This window comes from Podarcis gaigeae (genome assembly GCF_964106915.1).
Source record: "Podarcis gaigeae genome assembly, chromosome: 18".
Taxonomy (NCBI): domain Eukaryota; kingdom Metazoa; phylum Chordata; class Lepidosauria; order Squamata; family Lacertidae; genus Podarcis; species Podarcis gaigeae.
Window position 1 is genome coordinate 10,913,520 of NC_139696.1, and position 23,768 is coordinate 10,937,287.

General features: G+C 48.9%; 2 protein-coding genes across 2 annotated transcripts in view; one reads left to right on the forward strand and one right to left on the reverse strand.

The window, feature by feature from the left end:
• The window catches only part of LOC310835466 (mucin-16-like), a gene marked incomplete at its 5' end in the record, with an annotated part of 49,986 nt that extends 47,158 nt beyond the window's left edge, over positions 1-2,828 (reverse strand). Inside the window, 3 exons of the mRNA XM_083720095.1 lie at positions 228-313; positions 1,222-1,350; positions 2,803-2,828. Coding sequence (XP_083576221.1) covers positions 228-313; positions 1,222-1,350; positions 2,803-2,828 — 241 coding nt within the window. The remainder of the gene's footprint in view (positions 1-227; positions 314-1,221; positions 1,351-2,802) is intronic.
• The window catches only part of LOC310835821 (uncharacterized protein), a 192,433-nt gene that overhangs the window by 52,260 nt on the left and 116,405 nt on the right, over positions 1-23,768 (forward strand). The gene's annotated exons all lie outside the window — the stretch shown is intronic.

The following is a 23,768-nucleotide window of genomic DNA, read 5'->3' on the forward strand; positions in this document are numbered from 1 at the left end:
TCAAAGGTGGCGTGGCCAGGGGGCTCCAGTGATCTGTTGGCTGGCTGGGGAAGGATCTTCCAACTGCCGGCCAATTGGCCAATGCTGACAGGTTTCAGGTGGGAGTTCCCCAGAGGTGGGCCTCTGGAACCCCTTCCCATCAAATGTCAAGGAGATAAGTAACTATACAATATCCGCCCTCCCTTCCCCACAGGTTGGCGGGGTTTGCGGCACCGAGTGAGGCTCACATGGGCGAGTGCCACCCACCTGCTTGAGCTGGCTTTTGACCCGCCCTTGGCCAGGGAGGACAATGGACGGCCGGCCAGGGCTGGGCCTAAGGCCAAAAGGAAAGAGGCTGACTCCTGGGCTCCAGCCTCTTTTGCCGTTCTCGCTTCCAGAATCAGGATCAAGATCAGGAGTGTGTCCAGGCGGCCGGACTGAGGTAAGTAACCGGTCTTCTTTACTTTTTTGGAGCTTTTCCCTGGCAGCAGTGTGTGTGGGGGGGGAGCTTGCTCCTTCACCGGCAGATGCTTGCCCAGGGTGCTGCCAGCCCAAGTGGGCATCACGGCCCCCTGAGTAGGCCGCTAGGTTGGCCAACTAGCCTACCTAGCTTGTATTTGCGGCGGGGGGGGGCACTGAGAGGGTGGCGCGGGCCTGACTAGGCCGCAGAACGCCAGTGTGGTGTAGTGGTTAAGAGCGGTGGACTCGTAATCTGGGGAACCGGGTTTGCGTCTCTGCTCCTCCAGCTGCAGCTGCTGGGTGACCTTGGGCCAGTCCCACTTCTCTGAAGTCTCTCAGCCCCACTCACCCCACAGAGGGTTTGTTGTGGGGCAGGAAGGGAAAGGAGAATGTGAGCCGCTTGGAGACTCCTTAAAGGGAGTGAAAGGTGGGATATCAAATCCAAACTCTTCTTCTTCTTTTCAGTGGCGGGGGGGCGGGCGGCATCGCTCCCTGCCAGCGCCTGACTCCTGACTAGGCCGCAAAAGCGGTCAATCTTTAGAATCTTTACAATCTTTAGAAGACAACTAAAGGCAGCCTGGTGTTGGGAAGTTTTAAAAATGTTTTTCAGTGTTTAATGTTTTTGTATCTGCTGGAAGCCGCCCAGAGTGGCTGGGGAAACCCAGCCAGATGGGCGGGGTCTAAATAATAAAATCATTATTAACATGCTTCCAGCTCCCCCTCCTTTTAAAAAATCATTTTTAAATAATTAAAAACAAAACCATCACTGTGAAATTTTCTTACTTGTCAACTGGGATGCCGTGGAGGAAATCACTGGCGGCTGTCTGGGGGTTGTCACTACCGGGGTGGTTTTGATGGTTGTGCGGGCTGTTGCGGGTATAAGTGGAGGAAGCGGAGGTTTTGCGGAAGAGCCTATGGAGGAAATAGAGAGCCGGGGGTTGCCATGAGAAGATGTGATGGGGAGATGAGATAATCCTTCTCCCTTGCCTGGCCTTTAAGTCCCCAGAAAGGGTTCATATCAATGAAATCAAAAGAGCTTATGCGATGCATGCTTAGAGCACTGGTTCTCAAAGGATCATCGCTTCGTCATGGTGAGTGGGCTTGCATGTGACCGAAGATTTCGGGAATCTTGTACTCCCAGCAGGGTCACCCAAGGCGGTAAGGTCAAAGGGAAGGAGCTAGACAAAGAAGGATCCAAGAAGTCCTCAACAGCAGAACAGGCGGAAGATAACAAGGGGCATGTTACAACGGTTGTGAAGGCAGATGAAGAAACTACCGGTCGCCGTGATACTCATGCCATCGGAATACAGCCTTACTGATCCCCACACATAAAACAAATTCACACACAGGCTTCTTCAAAAAAGCCACCCCACCCCTCAAAAAAAGTCCCATGGTGATTGGCAAATGGTAACAGGAGCAGAACCATGCAATGTGGACGCCCTAGTCATGAACCACATGGGTGGCGGATACAGATTCTGTCATTTTGACTAAAGGAATGAGGCAGTTGAGCAGCTCGGCAGCTGCACCCATCTCTGAGCCACCCCTGCTCTGGATCCACTCTGCTCACCCCGAAAAGGGGGAGGGACTAGAAAAGGATGTGTGGATCCAGAATTGAAAGGAGAGGGTGGCAAGTGTGGCAGGAAGATTCAAGGACAATCCAAGAAACATTTCAGTGTAGTAGAATATCTATCTATCATTTATCTATCTCAGTGTTTTTCAACCACTGTTCCGCGGCACACTAGTGTGCCGCAAGATGTTGCCTGGTGTGCCGTGGGAAAATTTGAAAAATTTGAAAGATTTGAAAATAAAGTATTTTATAATTTTTTCATATTTCTGTTTACTTACTATTTCATAATAAAGTAATTATAAAATACTTTCTTTGTGTTTATTTGATTCCTATTCAAGAGAATTACTTTAATAGGCGCAGAGTTAATTTTTTTAACATTTTCTAATGGTGGTGTGCCTCGTGATTTTTTTCATGAAACAAGTGTGCCTTTGCCCAAAAAAGGTCGAAAAACACTGATCTATCTATCTATCTATCTATCTATCTATCTATCTATCTATCATCTCTCTATCTATCTCTCTATCTATCATCTATCTATTTGCAGAATATGGATAGACATCTTTTCAAAATGAGAGCAAGACCGGCCAGGGACATTGTAGTGAAGGGTGGGTCAGAAAGTGAATTATCCCGAACAGTATCAGCAATAGTTAATACTCACTTGTTGTTCCGACACGGGGCGTAGTTGCCTGTGGCGTTGTGGCATTCTTAACACCTCCTGGTTGCAGGATTGGCTTTTCGGTAACAGGCTGGATCACAGATTCATTGTGTTTGGTGGCTGGAAGGGGACAGATTTCCATTACTGCCGACCAAAGATCTTTGCTAACATGTCCCTGCTCCCACTTTCAGACACAGACTCTCAGTTCGGTTTCCATCAGCCAGTGCATCGGTTGCTATGATGCGGGTCAAGAAATGCAACCGAGGCCGAGGTATGTGGCAAAGGAGAAGCTAAGATGTTGTGCCAACAACTGATAGTCCCAGTGCTGTGGCGTGGCATAGGGGGGACCCAGAGGCAATTGCCCTGGGCACAAAATGGTAAGGGGCACAAAATTTCAACACCCGCTGCTGCCTCAATACAGCTACATGCTTCCGTCACTGGGCTTCTCCATGGGAACCCGGAAGTGACGTCTCCAGACCATGGAACGGCTCCTATTTTCTTATCTCTGCAGCTGCGATCTCCTGGGTGACACTTATGGAGTTGAATGTGCATGTGTACTCCAACTGTTTGTTTCCCACCCTGCTCCACGCGGCCCTGGGCAACCCACGCTACGCCACTGGCCCCATGGGGCCTCCCATTCAATGAGCGGAGAAGTCAGACACTTGCATGGTTGGTGTCCTGATCCTCAGGCTGGACCAGTGAGAGGAGGTCTGGGGGAACCCCCAACAACAGTGGACTGTCGAAAAGTCTTTACATGGGATAGAAAATACCGTCTTTTTTGCTCTGTAAGACTCACTTTTTTTTTTCTTGTTTTCCTCCTCCAAAAACTAGGTGCGTCTTGTGGTCTGGTATGTCTTATAGAGCGAAAAATACGGTAAATGTGTCACCTCCTTATGTTAATAACAAACATTATAATATTTGTACCTGTTGAGAATATTCAAATCCAAATGACTCTTTTCTGACAGTGCTGGGGTCACATCAGACTGCTACGATACAACACTTGGGGTCTCAGGATCCACTGGGGTTGGCTTCTCTCGGGCCATCCCCAAGGCCAAGGCCGCCTAATCTACTGAGCACCTCCTTGGGATCCAGTTCTGAGAGCTCTACATCCTCATCCCATTCCTCCACCCGCTCTGACCAAACCTTCCAAGATCTCTCCATAGGTCTCAGGACACCAACTCATCCTCCAGGTCTCCCCATCCTCCACTGCTTCCTGTTTGTGTCAGACAGGGAGTGCCTGGGCCAGGTGACCCCATACCTGTTCCTTGCAAAGCATCCTGTATATAAAGGAAGGGATCATCCAGGTTTCCTTTTGTGCCGTGTTCCTAGGCTGAGGTTCGCCCTTTGCATGAGAGGGTTAAGACCCTAGAGTAAGCTGTCCTGACAGGCTTAAAGGTAAAGGGACCCCTGACAATTAAGTCCAGTTGCGAACGACTCTGGGGTTGCGGCGCTCATCTCGCTTTACTGGCTGAGGGAGCCAGCATTTGCCCACAGTTTTTCCAGGTCATGTGGCTAGCAAGACCAAGTCGCTTCTGGCGAAACCAGAGCAGCGCACGGAAATGCCGTTTACCTTCCTGCCAGAGTGGTACCTATTTATATACTTGCACTGGCCTGCTTTCGAACTGCTAGGTGGGGAGCAGGGACTGAGCAATGGGAGCTCACCCCGTCACGGGGATTCGAACCGCCAACCTTCTGATCGGCAAGTCCAAGCGGCACAGTGGTTTAAACCACAGCGCCTGAGAAGCTGAACATGTGAGGAGAAGCTGAACATTGCTCTTATAAGCCTCTCTTGAGTTAAAGGTAAAGGTAAAGGTACCCCTGCCCGTACGGGCCAGTCTTGACAGACTCTGGGGTTGTGCGCCCATCTCACTCAAGAGGCCAGGGGCCAGCGCTGTCCGGAGACACTTCCGGGTCACGTGGCCAGCGTGACAAAGCTGCATCTGACGAGCCAGAGCTGCACACGGAAACGCCGTTTACCTTCCCGCTGGTAAGCGGTCCCTATTTATCTACTTGCACCCGGAGGTGCTTTCGAACTGCTAGGTTGGCAGGCACTGGGACCGAGCAGCGGGAGCGCACCCCGCCGCAGGGATTAGAACCGCCGACCTTTCGATCGGCAAGTCCTAGGCGCTGAGGCTTTAACCCACAGCGCCACCCGCGTCTCTTGAGTTACTAAACCAATAATATAGGAAAAATTTACCACTGTAACTAAACTAAGTTTTACTGCCTGTGCAACTTTTTCTGAATTCTGTATGGAAAATTACATGAATCTGACCATAGGAGAGTTTGTAAGTAAAGAACTCTTAACTTTTTAAAAAGTAGAAAGGCTGAGTCCTTTTTTGCCTGCCACAGCGGTTTCCTCTGCAGAAGCTGACACTTTATCACTAAATTGGCAGATTTGTTGCAATTCAGCATTAAACAGCAAGTTTTTGTCCTGAAAGAGTGAGGGTTGTTTTGTCTTGTTTTTAACATTCAGATACAGCGTTATAAGCCACAGACCTGCGCCTAGAAAATTTGGGGAAAGATACATGTGGATGAGCCCTTAGGAAATAAAGGAACATACCTCTCTCTGTCTCTAAAGTGGTGGCTGTCTCTGATGTGAATCCAGTAGTCTCTCCATGGGAAGTAGAAAAAGCTATTGACCATGATGCTAACTCAGTAGTACGCATTGCAGAAGTGGATGGATGTTCTCCACTAGACGTGACCTCCACAGGCACCATGGGAAAAGTGGAGGCAACATGTATGGTTGATGTTGCCTCTGTAGTTTCTACTGGAGAAGTGGATAAAGATTTCGCACTTGATGGGAGCTCTGTGGTTTGCAGTGGAGAAGTGGTGGCTTCTGGTGCAGTTGATGCCAGCACTGTAGTCTCCATTGGTGAAGTGGATAGAGCCTCAGTACTTGATGGGAGCTCTGTGGTCTGCAGTGGAGAAGTGGTGGCTTCTGGTACAGTTGATACCAGCACGGTAGTCTCCATTGGTGAAGTGGATAGAGCCTCAGTACTGGATGGGAGCTCTGTGGTCTGCAGTGGAGAAGTGGTGGCTTCTAGTTCAGTTGATGTCATCCGTTTTGGAGAAGTGGATAGAGCCTCAGTACTTGTTGGGAGCTCTGTCGTCTGCAGTGGAGAAGTGGTGGCTTCTGGTACAGTAGATGTTAGCACTGTAGTCTCCATTGGTGTACTGGATAGAGCCTCAGTACTTGATGGGAGCTCTGTGGTCTGCAGTGGAGAAGTGGTGGCTTCTGGTGCAGTTGATGTCAGCCCGGTAGTCTCCATTGGTGAAGTGGATAGAGCCTCAGTACTTGATGGGAGCGCAGTGGTCTGCAGTGGCGAAGTGGTGGCTTCTGGTGCAGTTGATGTCAGCACTGTAGTCTCCATTGGTGAAGTGGATGGAACCTCAGTACTTGATGGGAGCTCTGTGGTCTGCAGTGGAGAAGTGGTGGCTTCTGGTGCAGTTGATGTCAGCCCGGTAGTCTCCATTGGTGTACTGGATAAAGCCTCAGGACTGGAAGGGAGCTCTGTGGTCTGCAGTGGAGAAGTGGTGGCTTCTGCTGCAGTTGATGCCTGCACTGCTTTCTCTTTTGGAGAAGTTGATAAAGCCTCAGGACTTGATGGGAGCTCTGTGGTCTGCAGTGGAGAAGTGGTGGCTTCTGGTACAGTAGATGCCAGCATGGTAGTCTCCATTGGTGAAGTGGTTGGAACCTCAGTACTTGATGGGAGCTCTGTGGTCTGCAGTGGAGAAGTGGTGGCTTCTGGTGCAGTTGATGTCAGCCCGGTAGTCTCCATTGGTGAAGTGGATAGAGCCTCAGTACTTGATGGGAGCGCAGTGGTCTGCAGCGGAGAAGTGGTGGCTTCTGGTGCAGTTGATGTCAGCACTGTAGTCTCCATTGGTGTACTGGATAGAGCCTCAGTACTGGATGGGAGCTCTGTGGTCTGCAGGGGAGAAGTGGTGGCTTCTGGTAAGGTTGATGTCAGCACTGTAGTCTCCATTGGTGAAGTGGATAGAGCCTCGGTACTGGATGGGAGCTCTGTGGTCTGCAGTGGAGAAGTGGTGGCTTCTGGTACAGTTGATGTCAGCACTGTAGTCTGCATTGGAAAAGTGGATAGAGCTTCAGTACTTGGTGGGAGCTCTGTGGTCTGCAGTGGAGAAGTGGTGGCTTCTGGTACAGTTGATACCAGCACTGTAGTCTCCATTGGTGAAGTGGATAGAGCCTCAGTACTGGATGGGAGCTCTGTGGTCTGCAGTGGAGAAGTGGTGGCTTCTGCTGCAGTTGACGTCAGCACTGTAGTCTCCTTTGGGGAAGTGGATAGAGCTTCAGTACTTGATGGGAGCTCTGTGCTCTGCAGTGGAGAAGTTGTGGCTTCTGGTACAGTTGATGCCAGCACTGTAGTCTCCATTGGTGAAGTGGAGAGAGCCTCAGTACTGGATGGGAGCTCTGTGGTCTGCAGTGGAGAAGTGGTGGCTTCTGGTACAGTAGATGTTAGCACTGTAGTCTCCATTGGTGTACTGGATAGAGCCTCAGTACTGGATGGGAGCTCTGTGGTCTGCAGTGGAGAAGTGGTGGCTTCTGGTGCAGTTGATGTCAGCACTGTAGTCTCCATTGGTGAAGTGGATAGAACCTCAGTACTTGTTGGGAGCTCCGTGGTCTGCAGCGGAGAAGTGGTGGCTTCTACTGCGGTTGATGTCAGCACTGTAGTCTCCATTGGTGTACTGGATAGAGCCTCAGTACTGGATGGGAGCTCTGTGGTCTGCAGTGGAGAAGTGGTGGCTTCTGGTACAGTTGATGTCAGCACTGTAGTATCCATTGGTGTACTAGATAGAGCCTCAGTACTGGATGGGAGCTCTGTGGTCTGCAGTGGAGAAGTGGTGGCTTCTGGTACAGTTGATACCAGCACGGTAGTCTCCATTGGTGAAGTGGATAGAGCCTCAGTACTGGATGGGAGCTCTGTGGTCTGCAGTGGAGAAGTGGTGGCTTCTGGTACAGTTGATGTCAGCACTGTAGTATCCATTGGTGTACTGGATAGAGCCTCAGTACTGGATGGGAGCTCTGTGGTCTGCAGTGGAGAAGTGGTGGCTTCTGGTACAGTTGATGTCAGCACTGTAGTATCCATTGGTGTACTAGATAGAGCCTCAGTACTGGATGGGAGCTCTGTGGTCTGCAGTGGAGAAGTGGTGGCTTCTGGTACAGTTGATACCAGCACGGTAGTCTCCATTGGTGAAGTGGATAGAGCCTCAGTACTGGATGGGAGCTCTGTGGTCTGCAGTGGAGAAGTGGTGGCTTCTAGTTCAGTTGATGTCATCCGTTTTGGAGAAGTGGATAGAGCCTCAGTACTTGTTGGGAGCTCTGTCGTCTGCAGTGGAGAAGTGGTGGCTTCTGGTACAGTAGATGTTAGCACTGTAGTCTCCATTGGTGTACTGGATAGAGCCTCAGTACTTGATGGGAGCTCTGTGGTCTGCAGTGGAGAAGTGGTGGCTTCCGGTACAGTAGATGTCAGCATGGTAGTCTCCATTGGTGAAGTGGATGGAACCTCAGTACTTGATGGGAGCTCTGTGGTCTGCAGTGGAGAAGTGGTGGCTTCTGGTGCAGTTGATGTCAGCCCGGTAGTCTCCATTGGTGAAGTGGATAGAGCCTCAGTACTTGATGGGAGCTCTGTGGTCTGCAGTGGAGAAGTGGTGGCTTCTGGTACAGTTGATGCCAGCACTGTAGTCTCCATTGGTGAAGTGGATAGAGCCTCAGTACTTGATGGGAGCTCTGTGGTCTGCAGTGGAGAAGTGGTGGCTTCTGGTACAGTAGATGTTAGCACTGTAGTCTCCATTGGTGTACTGGATAGAGCCTCAGTACTGGATGGGAGCTCTGTGGTCTGCAGTGGAGAAGTGGTGGCTTCTGGTGCAGTTGATGTCAGCACTGTAGTCTCCATTGGTGAAGTGGATAGAACCTCAGTACTTGTTGGGAGCTCCGTGGTCTGCAGCGGAGAAGTGGTGGCTTCTGCTGCGGTTGATGTCAGCACTGTAGTCTCCATTTGTGTACTGGATAGAGCCTCAGTACTGGATGGGAGCTCTGTGGTCTGCAGTGGAGAAGTGGTGGCTTCTGGTACAGTTGATGTCAGCACTGTAGTATCCATTGGTGAAGTGGATAGAGCCTCAGTACTTGATGGGAGCTCTGTGGTCTGCAGTGGAGAAGTGGTGGCTTCTGCTGCAGTTGATGTCAGCCCGGTAGTCTCCATTGGTGTACTAGATAGAGCCTCAGTACTGGATGGGAGCTCTGTGGTCTGCAGTGGAGAAGTGGTGGCTTCTGCTGCAGTTGATGTCAGCCCGGTAGTCTCCATTGGTGTACTAGATAGAGCCTCAGTACTGGATGGGAGCTCTGTGGTCTGCAGTGGAGAAGTGGTGGCTTCTGGTACAGTAGATGTCAGCCCGGTAGTCTCCATTGGTGTACTAGATAGAGCCTCAGTACTGGATGGGAGCTCTGTGGTCTGCAGTGGAGAAGTGGTGGCTTCTGCTGCAGTTGATGTCAGCCCGGTAGTCTCCATTGGTGTACTAGATAGAGCCTCAGTACTGGATGGGAGCTCTGTGGTCTGCAGTGGAGAAGTGGTGGCTTCTGCTGCAGTTGATGTCAGCCCGGTAGTCTCCATTGGTGTACTAGATAGAGCCTCAGTACTGGATGGGAGCTCTGTGGTCTGCAGTGGAGAAGTGGTGGCTTCTGCTGCAGTTGATGCCTGCACTGCTTTCTCTTTTGGAGAAGTTGATAAAGCCTCAGTACTTGATGGGAGCTCTGTAGTCTGCAGTGGAGAAGTGGTGGCTTCTGGTACAGTAGATGTCAGCCCGGTAGTCTCCATTGGTGAAGTGGATGGAACCTCAGTACTTGATGGGAGCTCTGTGGTCTGCAGTGGAGAAGTGGTGGCTTCTGGTGCAGTTGATGTCAGTCCGGTAGTCTCCATTGGTGAAGTGGATAGAGCCTCAGTACTTGATGGGATCTCTGTGGTCTGCAGTGGAGAAGTGGTGGCTTCTGGTGCAGTTGATGTCAGCACTATAGTCTCCATTGGTGAAGTGGATAGAGCCTCAGTACTTGTTGGGAGCTCCGTGGTCTGCAGTGGAGAAGTGGTGGCTTCTGGTACAGTAGATGCCAGCCCGGTAGTCTCCATTGGTGAAGTGGATGGAACCTCAGTACTTGATGGGAGCTCTGTGGTCTGCAGTGGAGAAGCGGTGGCTTCTGGTTCAGTTGATGTCAGCCCGGTAGTCTCCATTGGTGAAGTGGATAGAGCCTCAGTACTTGATGGGAGCGCAGTGGTCTGCAGTGGTGAAGTGGTGGCTTCTGGTGCAGTTGATGTCAGCCCGGTAGTCTCCATTGGTGTACTGGATAAAGCCTCAGTACTTGTTGGGAGCTCCGTGGTCTGCAGTGGAGAAGTGGTGGCTTCTGGTGCAGTTGATGTCAGCCCGGTAGTCTCCATTGGTGTACTGGATAAAGCCTCAGTACTGGATGGGAGCTCTGTGGTCTGCAGTGGAGAAGTGGTGGCTTCTGGTGCAGTTGTTGTCACCACAGTAGTCTCCATTAGTGTACTGGATAGAGCCTCAGTACTGGATGGGAGCGCAGTGGTCTGCAGTGGAGAAGTGGTGGCTTCTGGTGCCGTTGATGTCACCACAGTAGTCTCCATTGGTGAAGTGGATGGAACCTCAGTACTTGATGGGAGCTCTGTGGTCTGCAGTGGAGAAGTGGTGGGTTCTGGTGCAGTTGATATCAGCACTGTAGTCTCCATTGGTGAAGTGGATAGAGCCCCAGTACTTGTTGGGAGCTCTGTGGTCTGCAGGGGAGAAGTGGTGTCTTCTGCTGCAGTTGACGTCAGCACTGTAGTCTCCATTGCTGTACTGGATAGAGCCTCAGTACTGGATGGGAGCTCTGTGGTCTGCAGTGGAGAAGTGGTGGGTTCTGGTGCAGTTGATATCAGCACTGTAGTCTCCATTGGTGAAGTGGATAGAGCCTCAGTACTGGATGGGAGCTCTGTGGTCTGCAGTGGAAAAGTGGTGGCTTCTGGTACAGTTGATGTCAGCACTGTAGTCTCCATTGGTGTACTGGATAGAGCCTCAGTACTGGATGGGAGCTCTGTGGTCTGCAGTGGAGATGTGGTGGCTTCTGTTGCGGTTGATGTCAGCACTGTAGTCTCCATTGGTGAAGTGGATAGAGCTTCAGTACTGGATGGGAGCTCTGTGGTCTGCAGTGGAGAAGTGGTGGCTTCTGCTGCAGCTGATGTCAGCCCGGTAGTCTCCACTGGTAAAGTGGATACAGCCTCAGTACTTGGTGGGAATTCTGTGGTCTGCTGTGGAGAAGTGGTGGCTTCTGCTGCAGCTGATGTCAGCCCGGTAGACTCCTTTGGTGAAGTGGATTGAGCCTCAGTACTTGATGGGAGCTCTGTGGTCTGCAGTGGAGAAGTAGTGGGTTCTGCTGCAGTTGATGCCAGCACTGTAGTCTCCTTTGGTGAAGTGGATAGAGCCTCAGTGCTTGATGGGAGCACTGTAGTCGAGATCACAGAAGTTGTAGCTTCTGCAGTTGTCACTGTTGGCCCTGTTGTCTTTCTGGTGGTACTGGATTCAGTTTCAGTACTTGATTGTGGAACCATAGTGGAGATCACAGAAGTTGTGGCTTCTGCAGATGTCACTGTTGGCCCTGTTGTCTTTCTGGTGGTACTGGATTCAGTTTTGGTGCTTGAGGGGGGAACCATAGTGGAGATCACAGAAGTTGTGGTTTCTGCCGATGTCACTGTTGGGCCTGTTGTCTTTCTGGTGGTACTGGATTCAGTTTTGGTGCTTGATTGTGGAACCATAGTGGAGATCACAGAAGTTGTGGCTTCTGCAGATGTCACTGTTGGCCCTGTTGTCTTTCTGGTGGTACTGGATTCAGTTTTGGTGCTTGAGGGGGGAACCATAGTGGAGATCACAGAAGTTGTGGCTTCTGCAGATGTCACTGTTGGCCCTGTTGTCTTTCTGGTGGTACTGGATTCAGTTTCGGTGCTTGATGGGGGCACCATAGTGGAGATCACAGAAGTTGTGACTTCTGCAGATGTCACTGTTGGGCCTGTTGTCTCTGTGGTGGTACTGGATTCAGTTTCGGTACTTGAGGGGGGCACCATAGTGGAGATCACAGAAGTTGTGACTTCTGCAGATGTCACTGTTGGGCCTGTTGTCTTTGTGGTGGTACTGGATTCAGTTTCAGTACTTGAGGGGGGCACCATAGTGGAGATCACAGAAGTTGTGACTTCTGCAGATGTCACTGTTGGGCCTGTTGTCTTTGTGGTGGTACTGGATTCAGTTTCGGTGCTTGAGGGGGGAACCATAGTGGAGATCACAGAAGTTGTGGCTTCTGCAGATATCACTGTTGGGCCTGTTGTCTTTGTGGTGGTACTGGATTCAGTTTCAGTACTTGATTGTGGAACCATAGTGGAGATCACAGAAGTTGTAGCTTCTGCAGTTGTCACTGTTGGGCCTGTTGTCTTTTTGGTGGTACTGGATTCAGTTTCAGTACTTGATTGTGGAACCATAGTGGAGATCACAGAAGTTGTGGCTTCTGCAGATGTCACTGTTGGCCCTGTTGTCTTTCTGGTGGTACTGGATTCAGTTTTGGTGCTTGAGGGGGGAACCATAGTGGAGATCACAGAAGTTGTGGCTTCTGCAGATGTCACTGTTGGGCCTGTTGTCTTTGTGGTGGTACTGGATTCAGTTTCGGTACTTGATGGGGGAACCATAGTGGAGATCACAGAAGTTGTAGCTTCTGCAGTTGTCACTGTTGGCCCTGTTGTCTTTTTGGTGGTACTGGATTCAGTTTCGGTGCTTGATGGGGGAACCATAGTGGAGATCACAGAAGTTGTGACTTCTGCAGATGTCACTGTTGGCCCTGTTGTCTTTTTGGTGGTACTGGATTCAGTTTCGGTGCTTGATGGGGGAACCATAGTGGAGATCACAGAAGTTGTAGCTTCTGCAGATGTCACTGTTGGCCCTGTTGTCTTTTTGGTGGTACTGGATTCAGTTTCGGTGCTTGATGGGGGAACCATAGTGGAGATCACAGAAGTTGTAGCTTCTGCAGATGTCACTGTTGGCCCTGTTGTCTTTGTGGTGGTACTGGATTCAGTTTCGGTACTTGATGGGGGAACCATAGTGGAGATCACAGAAGTTGTAGCTTCTGCAGATGTCACTGTTGGCCCTGTTGTCTTTTTGGTGGTACTGGATTCAGTTTCGGTGCTTGATGGGGGAACCATAGTGGAGATCACAGAAGTTGTGGCTTCTGCAGATGTCACTGTTGGCCCTGTTGTCTTTCTGGTGGTACTGGATTCAGTTTCGGTGCTTGATGGGGGAACCACAGTGGAGATCACAGAAGTTGTGGTTTCTGCCGATGTCACTGTTGGCCCTGTTGTCTTTCTGGTGGTACTGGATTCAGTTTCGGTACTTGATGGGGGAACCATAGTGGAGATCACAGACGTTGTGGCTTCTGCAGATGTCACTGTTGGCCCTGTTGTCTTTGTGGTGGTACTGGATTCAGTTTCGGTACTTGAGGGAGGAACCATAGTGGAGATCACAGAAGTTGTGGCTTCTGCAGATGTCACTGTTGGGCCTGTTGTCTTTGTGGTGGTACTGGATTCAGTTTCAGTACTTGATTGTGGAACCATAGTGGAGATCACAGAAGTTGTAGCTTCTGCAGTTGTCACTGTTGGCCCTGTTGTCTTTCTGGTGGTACTGGATTCAGTTTCAGTACTTGATTGTGGAACCATAGTGGAGATCACAGAAGTTGTGGCTTCTGCAGATGTCACTGTTGGCCCTGTTGTCTTTCTGGTGGTACTGGATTCAGTTTTGGTGCTTGAGGGGGGAACCATAGTGGAGATCACAGAAGTTGTGGTTTCTGCCGATGTCACTGTTGGGCCTGTTGTCTTTCTGGTGGTACTGGATTCAGTTTTGGTGCTTGATTGTGGAACCATAGTGGAGATCACAGAAGTTGTGGCTTCTGCAGATGTCACTGTTGGCCCTGTTGTCTTTCTGGTGGTACTGGATTGAGTTTTGGTGCTTGAGGGGGGAACCATAGTGGAGATCACAGAAGTTGTGGCTTCTGCAGATGTCACTGTTGGCCCTGTTGTCTTTCTGGTGGTACTGGATTCAGTTTCGGTGCTTGATGGGGGAACCATAGTGGAGATCACAGAAGTTGTGGTTTCTGCCGATGTCACTGTTGGCCCTGTTGTCTTTCTGGTGGTACTGGATTCAGTTTCGGTGCTTGATGGGGGAACCACAGTGGAGATCACAGAAGTTGTGGTTTCTGCCGATGTCACTGTTGGGCCTGTTGTCTTTCTGGTGGTACTGGATTCAGTTTCGGTGCTTGAGGGGGGAACCACAGTGGAGATCACAGAAGTTGTGGCTTCTGCAGATGTCACTGTTGGCCCTGTTGTCTCTGTGGTGGTACTGGATTCAGTTTCGGTGCTTGATGGGGGAACCATAGTGGAGATCACAGAAGTTGTGGCTTCTGCAGATGTCACTGTTGGCCCTGTTGTCTTTGTGGTGGTACTGGATTCAGTTTCGGTGCTTGATGGGGGAACCATAGTGGAGATCACAGAAGTTGTAGCTTCTGCAGTTGTCACTGTTGGCCCTGTTGTCTTTCTGGTGGTACTGGATTTAGTTTCGGTGCTTGAGGGGGGAACCACAGTGGAGATCACAGAAGTTGTGGCTTCTGCAGATGTCACTGTTGGCCCTGTTGTCTCTGTGGTGGTACTGGATTCAGTTTCGGTGCTTGATGGGGGAACCATAGTGGAGATCACAGAAGTTGTGGCTTCTGCAGATGTCACTGTTGGGCCTGTTGTCTTTGTGGTGGATTCAGTTTCGGTACTTGATGGGGGAACCATAGTGGAGATCACAGAAGTTGTGGCTTCTGCAGATGTCACTGTTGGGCCTGTTGTCTCTGTGGTGGTACTGGATTCAGTTTCGGTGCTTGATGGGGGAACCATAGTGGAGATCACAGAAGTTGTGGCTTCTGCAGATGTCACTGTTGGGCCTGTTGTCTTTGTGGTGGATTCAGTTTCGGTACTTGATGGGGGAACCATAGTGGAGATCACAGAAGTTGTGGCTTCTGCAGATGTCACTGTTGGCCCTGTTGTCTCTGTGGTGGTACTGGATTCAGTTTCGGTGCTTGATGGGGGAACCATAGTGGAGATCACAGAAGTTGTGGCTTCTGCAGATGTCACTGTTGGGCCTGTTGTCTTTGTGGTGGATTCAGTTTCGGTAATTGATGGGGGAACCATAGTGGAGATCACAGAAGTTGTGGCTTCTGCAGATGTCACTGTTGGGCCTGTTGTCTCTGTGGTGGTACTGGATTCAGTTTCAGTACTTGATTGTGGAACCATAGTAGAGATCACAGAAGCTGTGTCTTCTGCAGATGTTGTTATCGGTCCTGTTGTCTTTGTGGTAGCATTGGATTCAGTTTTGGTACTTGATGGGGGCACCGCAATTGAGATCGGAGAAGATGTGCCTTCTGCAGATGCCGTTGTTGCTTCTGTTGTAGACAAAGGCAGCAGGCTTCCTGCTACTTTAAAGTGAAACACATTAATGTTACTTTCATGCTTTGGACACAATTTTATTAGATTCTGTTATCTGCAATTTGTTAAAGCAACACGAAAGGTATTATGAATAGCACATTCATGTCTGTTTGAAGATTTCCCTTGGCATGTGTTTCTTGACTTTGTGCATTTGTAATCCCATGGATTACATTTTCCTTTTTCCTTTTTCCATTTGCAATACCCAATTTTACAACGGACCATTGTTTACCGAGCAAGTTCTCTTGCCAAAACATACGACATTACATTATACAGACAGGGGCCTTTGCTGTTTTCTCTAGCTGCAGCCTCTGGGCCACCATCAAGGACATCCCCACATGGAATGCTTTGCAGTAGTCAATCCAGGAGGTCTCTGGAGAATGGAGTCCAGGCTATCCTGGTTCAAAAGCAGTTTAAGGTGGGCATTGACACTCCTAGTCTCAGCACTCGGCCACTTTGGACTCTACTGACATGCTGAAGCTAGGAATTCTTCTAGACCAGTGCTTCCAAAACTTGGGTCACCAGCTGTTTTGGACTGCAGTTCCCATCATCTCTGTGATGGCCTGGGACTCGGGGTTGAACTTGGAACCAGAGGAGTCTCAGTCCACACTGGATCCTTGGCCTCAGGTGGCAGCTGAACCTAGTCTGAGGCCTGATTCTGAAAAGTCCCAGTCTGCACATGTTCCCCGGCAGGTGCCTGAGCCTGCCCTAGCTCCAGATGTGGGGATTACCTCTTTGCCTTCAGCTGGGCCATCACTTACAGCTGCTCCACTACCAGTTGGGTCAGGAGAGGCTGAGGCAGCCTCTGGTTCTAGTAACCCACCGATGTCTCCCAAGCTGCAGAGACTGAGGTCTGAGAGAAGGAGAGACCTGAGTACTCGCAGGAGGAGTGCTCGCTTTTGGGTGAGACAGGGAGGAGAGTCACCGGGGGATCAGGACCACCCATTACCCCGACAAAGATAAAAGGCTGCTGGACCCCACCCCAGGTTGCGGGAGCAACATTGCTGTTTGCCAGAGCCTGCCTGTGATCCTGTGCCTGACTTTGCCTGGTTTCCTGCCTTGGCCCTGTCGGACTGACTCCTCACGGAACCCTTGGATTCAGGACCGGCCCTGGACCGCGTTACTTGGGTTACCCCCGGGCCCAGCACAATCTCTGGCAAACACTGTCTGAGACTATGAATCTGTTCTTTCAGGGGTAGTTCATCCTTTCCTGACATAATTCATTCCACCAAATTTTGGCGGAAATGGACCCCACCCCACCCCCACTTCTAATTTATCAGGATTCAGCTTAAGTTTCACTGGGCCTCAATCCAGTCAATCTCTGGATTAGGCTGTTGGTCCTGATCCATCCGGCTGTTCTTATGGTCTTATGCTTCCAATAACATACACCTGCACAGCCTCTTTTGATTCAGATGCAATGGCGAGTAGGGACTGTTCACATTTAAAGGAAAACTAATTTCCACTTTCTGAAACAATTTTAGTACCGAAATGCAGCCATCTGTACTTATCCAAAATTTGCAATGCAGTTCTCCAACACTAACAAAAAGGCATATATTGAGGGAAAGTGTATGAACAGATTGTAAAGTTGCAATGCATTAAGGAAAATTGCTGGCAGAAATATGGACATTCGTCAAAACTGCAAGGTAAAAAATAGGTTCAATGGGAGAAAGCTACACTAAAAGGCTGGTAGATTTTGACGAGGAATAGGAAAGAATCGCAAACTTTTGCAAAAAGTGGGGAACAGAATTTCAGACTGAAAAAATGTGAAACCTTGAGAATCAAAATGGACAGGTCCTCCTATCACTCTCTGAGCACATCAGACACAACTAAGACTTCACATCCTCCTATATAAATAGGAATATAAGGCTGTTGTCATGCAGAAGTTTGTATGGTCACAGTCAAGAGCGCAGAAGCCTTTTCCAGCTTGCAAGTGAATTAACCTGCTGAGAAATCCTCTGGTGTGTTTTCCTAGCGTCAAATGGCAGCAACCCGCTCCTTGGCATTTAGCAGGCAAAGGCCAAGCCCTCAACCTTCCGCCATCCAAACTAATCCCATAATGGACAGGGAGAGGAGCCAAGGAGAAATAACTCCTCCCCACTCTTTCCATTGCATCATGGCAAGGGTTGGCTATTACTGGAGCCAGTAATATTTCTGAATACCAGCTGCTGGAAGCCAAAGGAGAGGAGAGTTGCTGTTGTGCTCAGGTCCTCCTTGGAGGTTTCTGTTTGGGACATCTAGTTGGCCACTGTGAGAAGAGGATGCTGGACTAGGTGAGCCATTGGCCTGATCCTGAAGGGCTCTGCTTATGTTCTTACAACAGCTCTGTGCTCTCAACACTTGGGCACTACCTGCCCCCTGCCAGCTGAGTCTGCTGTTACACAGGTCTAACGGTACGGCTGGACCTCTTAGAGATCCAGTAAACTTGGGGGGGAAAGGTTAATGACAGAATCATAGAATGATAAAGTTGGAAGGGACCCCATGGGTCCTCTAGACCAACCCCCTGCAATTCAAGAATCTCAGCTAAAGTATCCATGACAGATGGCCATCCAACCTCTGTGTAAAAACCTCCAAGGAAGGAGAGTCCGCAATCTCCCGAGGGAGACGGTTCCACTGCCAAACAGCTCTTACTTGACAGAAAGTTCTTCCTGACGTCAGGATCTCCATTCGTCTAACTTGAAGCCACTGGTTCAAGTCCTACCATTTAAAGCTGGAGAAAATGAGCTTGTTCCCTCTTCCTTGTCACAGCCCTTGAGATATTTGAAAATGGCTCTCATATCTCCTCTCAGTCTCCTCTTCTCCAGGCTAAAAGTAAAGGTAGACCCCTGACCATTAGATCCAGTGGCGGACGACTCTGGGGTTGCGGTGCTCATCTCACTTTATTTGCCAAGGGAGCCGGCGTACAGCTTCCGGGTCATGTGGCCAGCAGGACTAAGCCACTTCTGACGAACCAGAGCAGCGCACGGAAACACCGTTTACCTTCCCGCCAGAGTGGTAACTATTTATCTACTTGCACTGTGTGCTTTTGAACTGCTAGGTGGGCAGGAGCAGGGACTGAGCAACGGGAGCTCACCCTGTTGCGGGGATTCAAACTGCTGACCTTCTGATCGGCAAGCCCTAGGCTCTGTGGTTTAGACCACAGTGCCACCCGCGTCCCTCTTCTCCAGGCTAGGTAAAGGTAAAGGTACCCCTGCCCGTACGGGCCAGTCTTGACAGACTCTGGGGTTGTGCGCCCATCTCACTTAAGAGGCCAGGGGCCAGCGCTGTCCGGAGACACTTCTGGGTCACGTGGCCAGCGTGACAAAGCTGCATCTGGCGAGCCAGAGCTGCACACGGAAACGCCGTTTACCTTCCCGCTGGTAAGCGGTCCCTATTTATCTACTTGCACCCGGAGGTGCTTTCGAACTGCTAGGTTGGCAGGCGCTGGGACCGAGCAGCGGGAGCGCACCCCGCCGCAGGGATTCGAACCGCCGACCTTTCAATCGGCAATTCCTAGGCGCTGAGGCTTTAACCTCAGGCTCAACCTTCTCCAGGCTAAACATCCCCAATTCCCTCATAAGGCTTAGTTTCCAGACCTTTAATCATCTTGGTTGCCCTCTTCTGCACACCTTCCAGCTTGTCAATGGGAAGGTGCCCAGAATTGGACACGGTGTTCCAGGTGTGGTCTGACTAAGGCAGAACAGAGTAGGACCATTGCTTCCCTTGATCTGGACACTAGACTTCTGTGGATGCAGCCTAGAGTAGCATTAGCCTTTTTTGCTGCTGCATCACACTGTTGGCTCATGTTCAGCTTGTGATCTTGCAAGATCTCGATATCTTTTTCACATGTACTGCTAGTTCTACCCAGACACTGAGGTCCAGTGCCAAGGGCCTTCTAGCGGTTCCCTTCCTGCGAAAAGTGAGGTTACAGGGAACCAGGCAGAGGGCCTTCTCGGTAGTGGCGCCTGCCCTGTGGAACGCCCTCCCACCAGATGTCAAAGAGAACAACAACTACCAGACTTTTAGAAGACATCTGAAGGCAGCCCTGGTTAGGGAAGCTTTTAATGTTTGATGTATCACAGTATTTTAATATTCTTTTGGAAGCCGCCCAGAGTGGTTGGGGAAGCCCAGCCAGATGGGCGGGGTATAAATAATATATTATTATTATTATTATTATTATTATTATTATTATTATTATTATTGTTACCCAGGAGCTAACATATGAGGTTCCTGCTGCCAGCTGCCCATCTAATGCAGCAATCTGTTCTCACAGTGGCCGCTCAGATGCCTGTGGGGAAACCTGAATGCTGGAGTCCATCCCATGAGCAACTCTCTCCTCCTGAAATTTGCAGCAACTGGGATTCCAGCTACAGTGGCAAAGCATTAACACTGTTGATAGATTCACCCAAAGTTTAACCTGAAAGAGGCAACCATGACATGTACGGCTGTTGTTGCGACACTGAATTAACCCTAAGACAACAAAAACATGCCATTTCCTGTTGCCCTTTCCGTTCCCAACCAAATAGCAGAAGGACGCCAGTGAAAACAACCTCGGGAAGGAACGTTGGTCTCAACCCAACACCTCTTCCTCCTTTTTTTATGTGGTCTCAAAGTTCATCATCCCAAACACCTTCCCTTCCAAAAGACAGACCATTGTTTTCTAGATACAGGTGACTGCTCACCTGTCAATAATGGAATGAAAACTGCAAGCTGGGAATTTTCCGTACATTTGGGCCACACTCTAACTATCCCTCCCCCACCCCTCTAAAAAAAAGAGAAAAGAACTTGTGGAAAGAAAGAATAAAATTTACAGCCTGTAATGCCTTGAGAGAGAATATGATGAGAATGATGTATAGATGGTATATCACACCTGTGAAATTAGCTAGTATGTATAAGGCAAATAATAAACGTTGGAAATGTATAGAAAAAGAAGGAACATTTTACCATATGTGGTGGGAATGTAAGAAAGTAAAAAACTTATGGGAAATGATATATAATGAGATGAAAAAGATGTTGAAATATACTTTTTTTTAAAAAAAGAAGCATTTCTACTTGGTATTATAGGTGAGGATATTAATAGGCAAGATGTTAAATTGTTTTTATATGCAACAACAGCGGCAAAAGTATTGATAGCCCAGAAATGGAAGCAAGAAGAAATTCCGACAAAAGAAGAATGGCAGACAAAATTAATGGACTATGCAGAATTAGATAAAATGACAGGAAGGATTCGAAACCTGCGGGACCAGAGATTTACAGAAGATTGGAAGAAATATATGAACTATTTGAAGAGCAACTGTAATCAAGAAATTGCGTTAGTAGGACTACAAGAAGTTTTGTAAGGAGATATATATGAAGCATTGCAAATTAGAGAAAAAATAGTGATATTAGTTAGGAGTTAAATGTAATTGTGGAAGTGAGAAATGTATATTTAGAGATAAGATTGGGAAATTTTCAGACGAGATTGATGGAAGGCAAAAAACTGTATAAGATGTTAAAATACGTTTAATTATTGTTGAAAATAATATGTTGAAAATTAATAAAAAATTATATATAAAAAAGAGAAAAGAACAGAACCCTGACACACCCCAGCAAAGATGGCAAAAGATAGATTTTGGTGAATATTTGCAAACTATTCAGCACAGAGGGAGGAAGAGGAGCACTCAGAGCAGGACCTCAATGCTGGAAGGTTCAGCAAAGATCAAAGGAAGTACTCCTTCATGCATAGCTAAACTACGGAACTCACTGCCACAAGAGGCAGTGATGGCTAGCAATTTGTATGGCTTTCAAAGAGGACTGGGAACACTCACAGAGGAGAAGAAGACTATTGATGGCTAATAGCCATGATGGTTACATATTACTTGCAGTACCAGAGATCATCTAACCCTGAATACCTTAAATGGCTCAGGACCACAATACCTCAAGGACCACCTCTTTCCATATGAACCTACCCAGACCCTCCTTTGTGTGCCTCCTCCACGAGAGGTCAGCAACATGAGAACAGGGCCTTTTCTGCAGTGGCTCCCCATTTGTGGAATGCGCTCCCCAGGGAGGTTCAGCCGGTGCCTTCATTATGCACCTTTAGCTGCCAAAAACGTCCCTCTTCAACCAGGCCTTGGGCTGATTGTTTTGGTTTTGATTATGTATTTTGTGTTTCTATATTGTGATTTCATGTTGTAACCGCCCTGAGACCTGCAGGTGCAGGGGCAGTATTCAAAATTAATAATTAGTAAATTAATTAAAAACTGCAAGTGGGGAGAGTTGCTGTTGCACTCAGGTCCTTACTTCCCATCAGGGCATTTTGTTGACCACTGCGAGGACAGGATGAGGGTTTTAGACGGCCTGATCCTGTTCCCATTCTCTTCCGATGTTCTCTGGCACCTTTACACGGAAGGAGAGGAGGAGCTGTTAAGCAAAGCAAACACCTTGAGAGAGCATCAGGCAGGTTGCTTAATTGGTTGGCTTCATTTCGCCTCCAAGGTCAACAGCTTGTGGCTCACCAGAATATGACAGGTGGTGTCACAGAAGATTAGATCTTCCAATGCCTGATCTCAAACAGTTTTGACATTGACTCTGACTAAGACGCAATGGAGAAGAAAATATGTGAAAGAACGCATTTAGCATGCTGCTCCTCAGAGCCAGCTCAGGCCCTTAATGTTCAGTGACCTTTTCCAGACCAAGCAAGTTTGGTCCCTTATCACTAAAAATAGAAAGGACATCTCCGTCGAGGATTAGTTTCTCCTGAGCAATTAAGCATGAGCGCTCAATGGAGCCTCCCCAGTCAAGGCAGTCTACCTGAGAGTCACCCCAAACTGGGGATCAAGCATCAAACCACCCTTGGGATATAATCAATGGGCAGTGTAAATTAATATAGACAATTTATTAAGAGCGGATGTCACTTCCTACTCTGGGTCCCTCAAGATTCTGTGCTCTGGTAGAAATGGGAAGAAGAAGAAGTTGAGTCGGTACAGCATGGGACTCTTGATCTCAAGGTTGTGGGCTCGAGCCCCAGGTTGGGCCAAAGATTCTTGCATGACCATCGTGGTCCCTTCCAACTCTACGGTTCTGATTCTGTCATTCTATTATTTCAACAAAAGAGGAGTGGACTTCTAAAACTGCTGGGCGATATGTAGATGGCGAAATTGACAGCAAAAATAAGAGACACCCCCCCCCCCCAAAGACAAAATATTTGTGGGAGAGTGGAGACCCTTTTTGGAATACCTGAGAAAATGTTATAGTAAATCGAAATCGGAGGCAGGACTAGAAATTTAAGCGAAGGAATGAGAATGAGAAAGGAATATAATGTAGGATATGTATTACAAAAAACAAGTGTTGCATTTAAGGCAGCAGAGAAAAGGATTTGAGCAGAAACATCACGGAAGTACACAGTGGCATAGCATGGGTTGTCAGCACCCGGGGCAAGGCAAGTAATTTGCACCCCCTAACCCGTGGATTTGCGCCCCCTAACCCTAACCCCCAGATGTTGCGACCAGTGCGGCCGGCCCTCTCTGCACCCCCCACGCTACGCCACTGGGAAGTCAAAAGGCTAAAGGAAACTGATCTGAATTTGTTAAACTATACGGAAAGCAGTTAAAAAATTATGATTAACAAAAGGGATTCTGTGCTCTGGCCTTCAAGCCACGGCTTCCCCAGAGGCATCAAATGAGCCACAGAGGTAAGGAGCAAGTTTTCCTTCTCCACTGCGTCCAAATGGGCTTGTCATTGATCACAGAACTACAGAGCTGGAAGGGACCCTAAGAGTCATTGAGTCCAACCTGCTGCAATGCAGCCCTCTTAAGTTATTAATTGTGGCTCTGTTCAGAGGCAGGTAAGCATCACACCTCCCTCCCTAAGCCAGCAGAAGCTTCCTGAGCTTTGGGAAGGAGCTGGCAGGGGAAGATTTCGGGGGCTAGCCTGGTCCCCCTAGTCCACTGACCACAGGCCATAGGAGGATATGGTTTACAGAGTAGAGCCGCAGGTGTTTGTCAACAAGAAGGTAAGGACTTTCTTGGTAGAAGCTGGGAACCTATTTCTAAAAAATGTCCTCAGGGCTCTGCCAGCTTCTCCCTGTGCCATTCTCGGCAGGCAACCTTGCCACACCTAGTGCCATCTGAAACGAGGCAGAGAGGTTCTGCTCCGTTGCCCATGAGAGGGTGTGGAAGAGAACCGGAGGAACAGGGACACTCTCTCAGACCAGGCAAAGTTGCACCAGCCAACCAGAGAAACAATAAATAAATAAATTCCAACCTTAAAAGCACCTGCTGAAATCCGAAACCCATTAACATGCAGTATATTAATTAACAAATTACCAATCGTTTCACCGCGTGCGTTTGCAGTCACGTAATTGGCGTTCTGCTTCAGACCCTCCAAGTGTCCCTATTTTCCAGGATTTACAGAAGCCATTCTGGTTTCTGATTTGATCCTGCAATGTCCCGGTTTTTCTTAGGACTCCCTGTTTTCATCAGAGAAATGTTTGAGGGGTTATGCAACCCCAGAGACAAGGAGATAAGTCACTAGACAACCTTTAGAAAACACCTGTAGGCAGCCCTGTGTAGGGACATTCTTTAATCTTTTATTATGTTTTTAT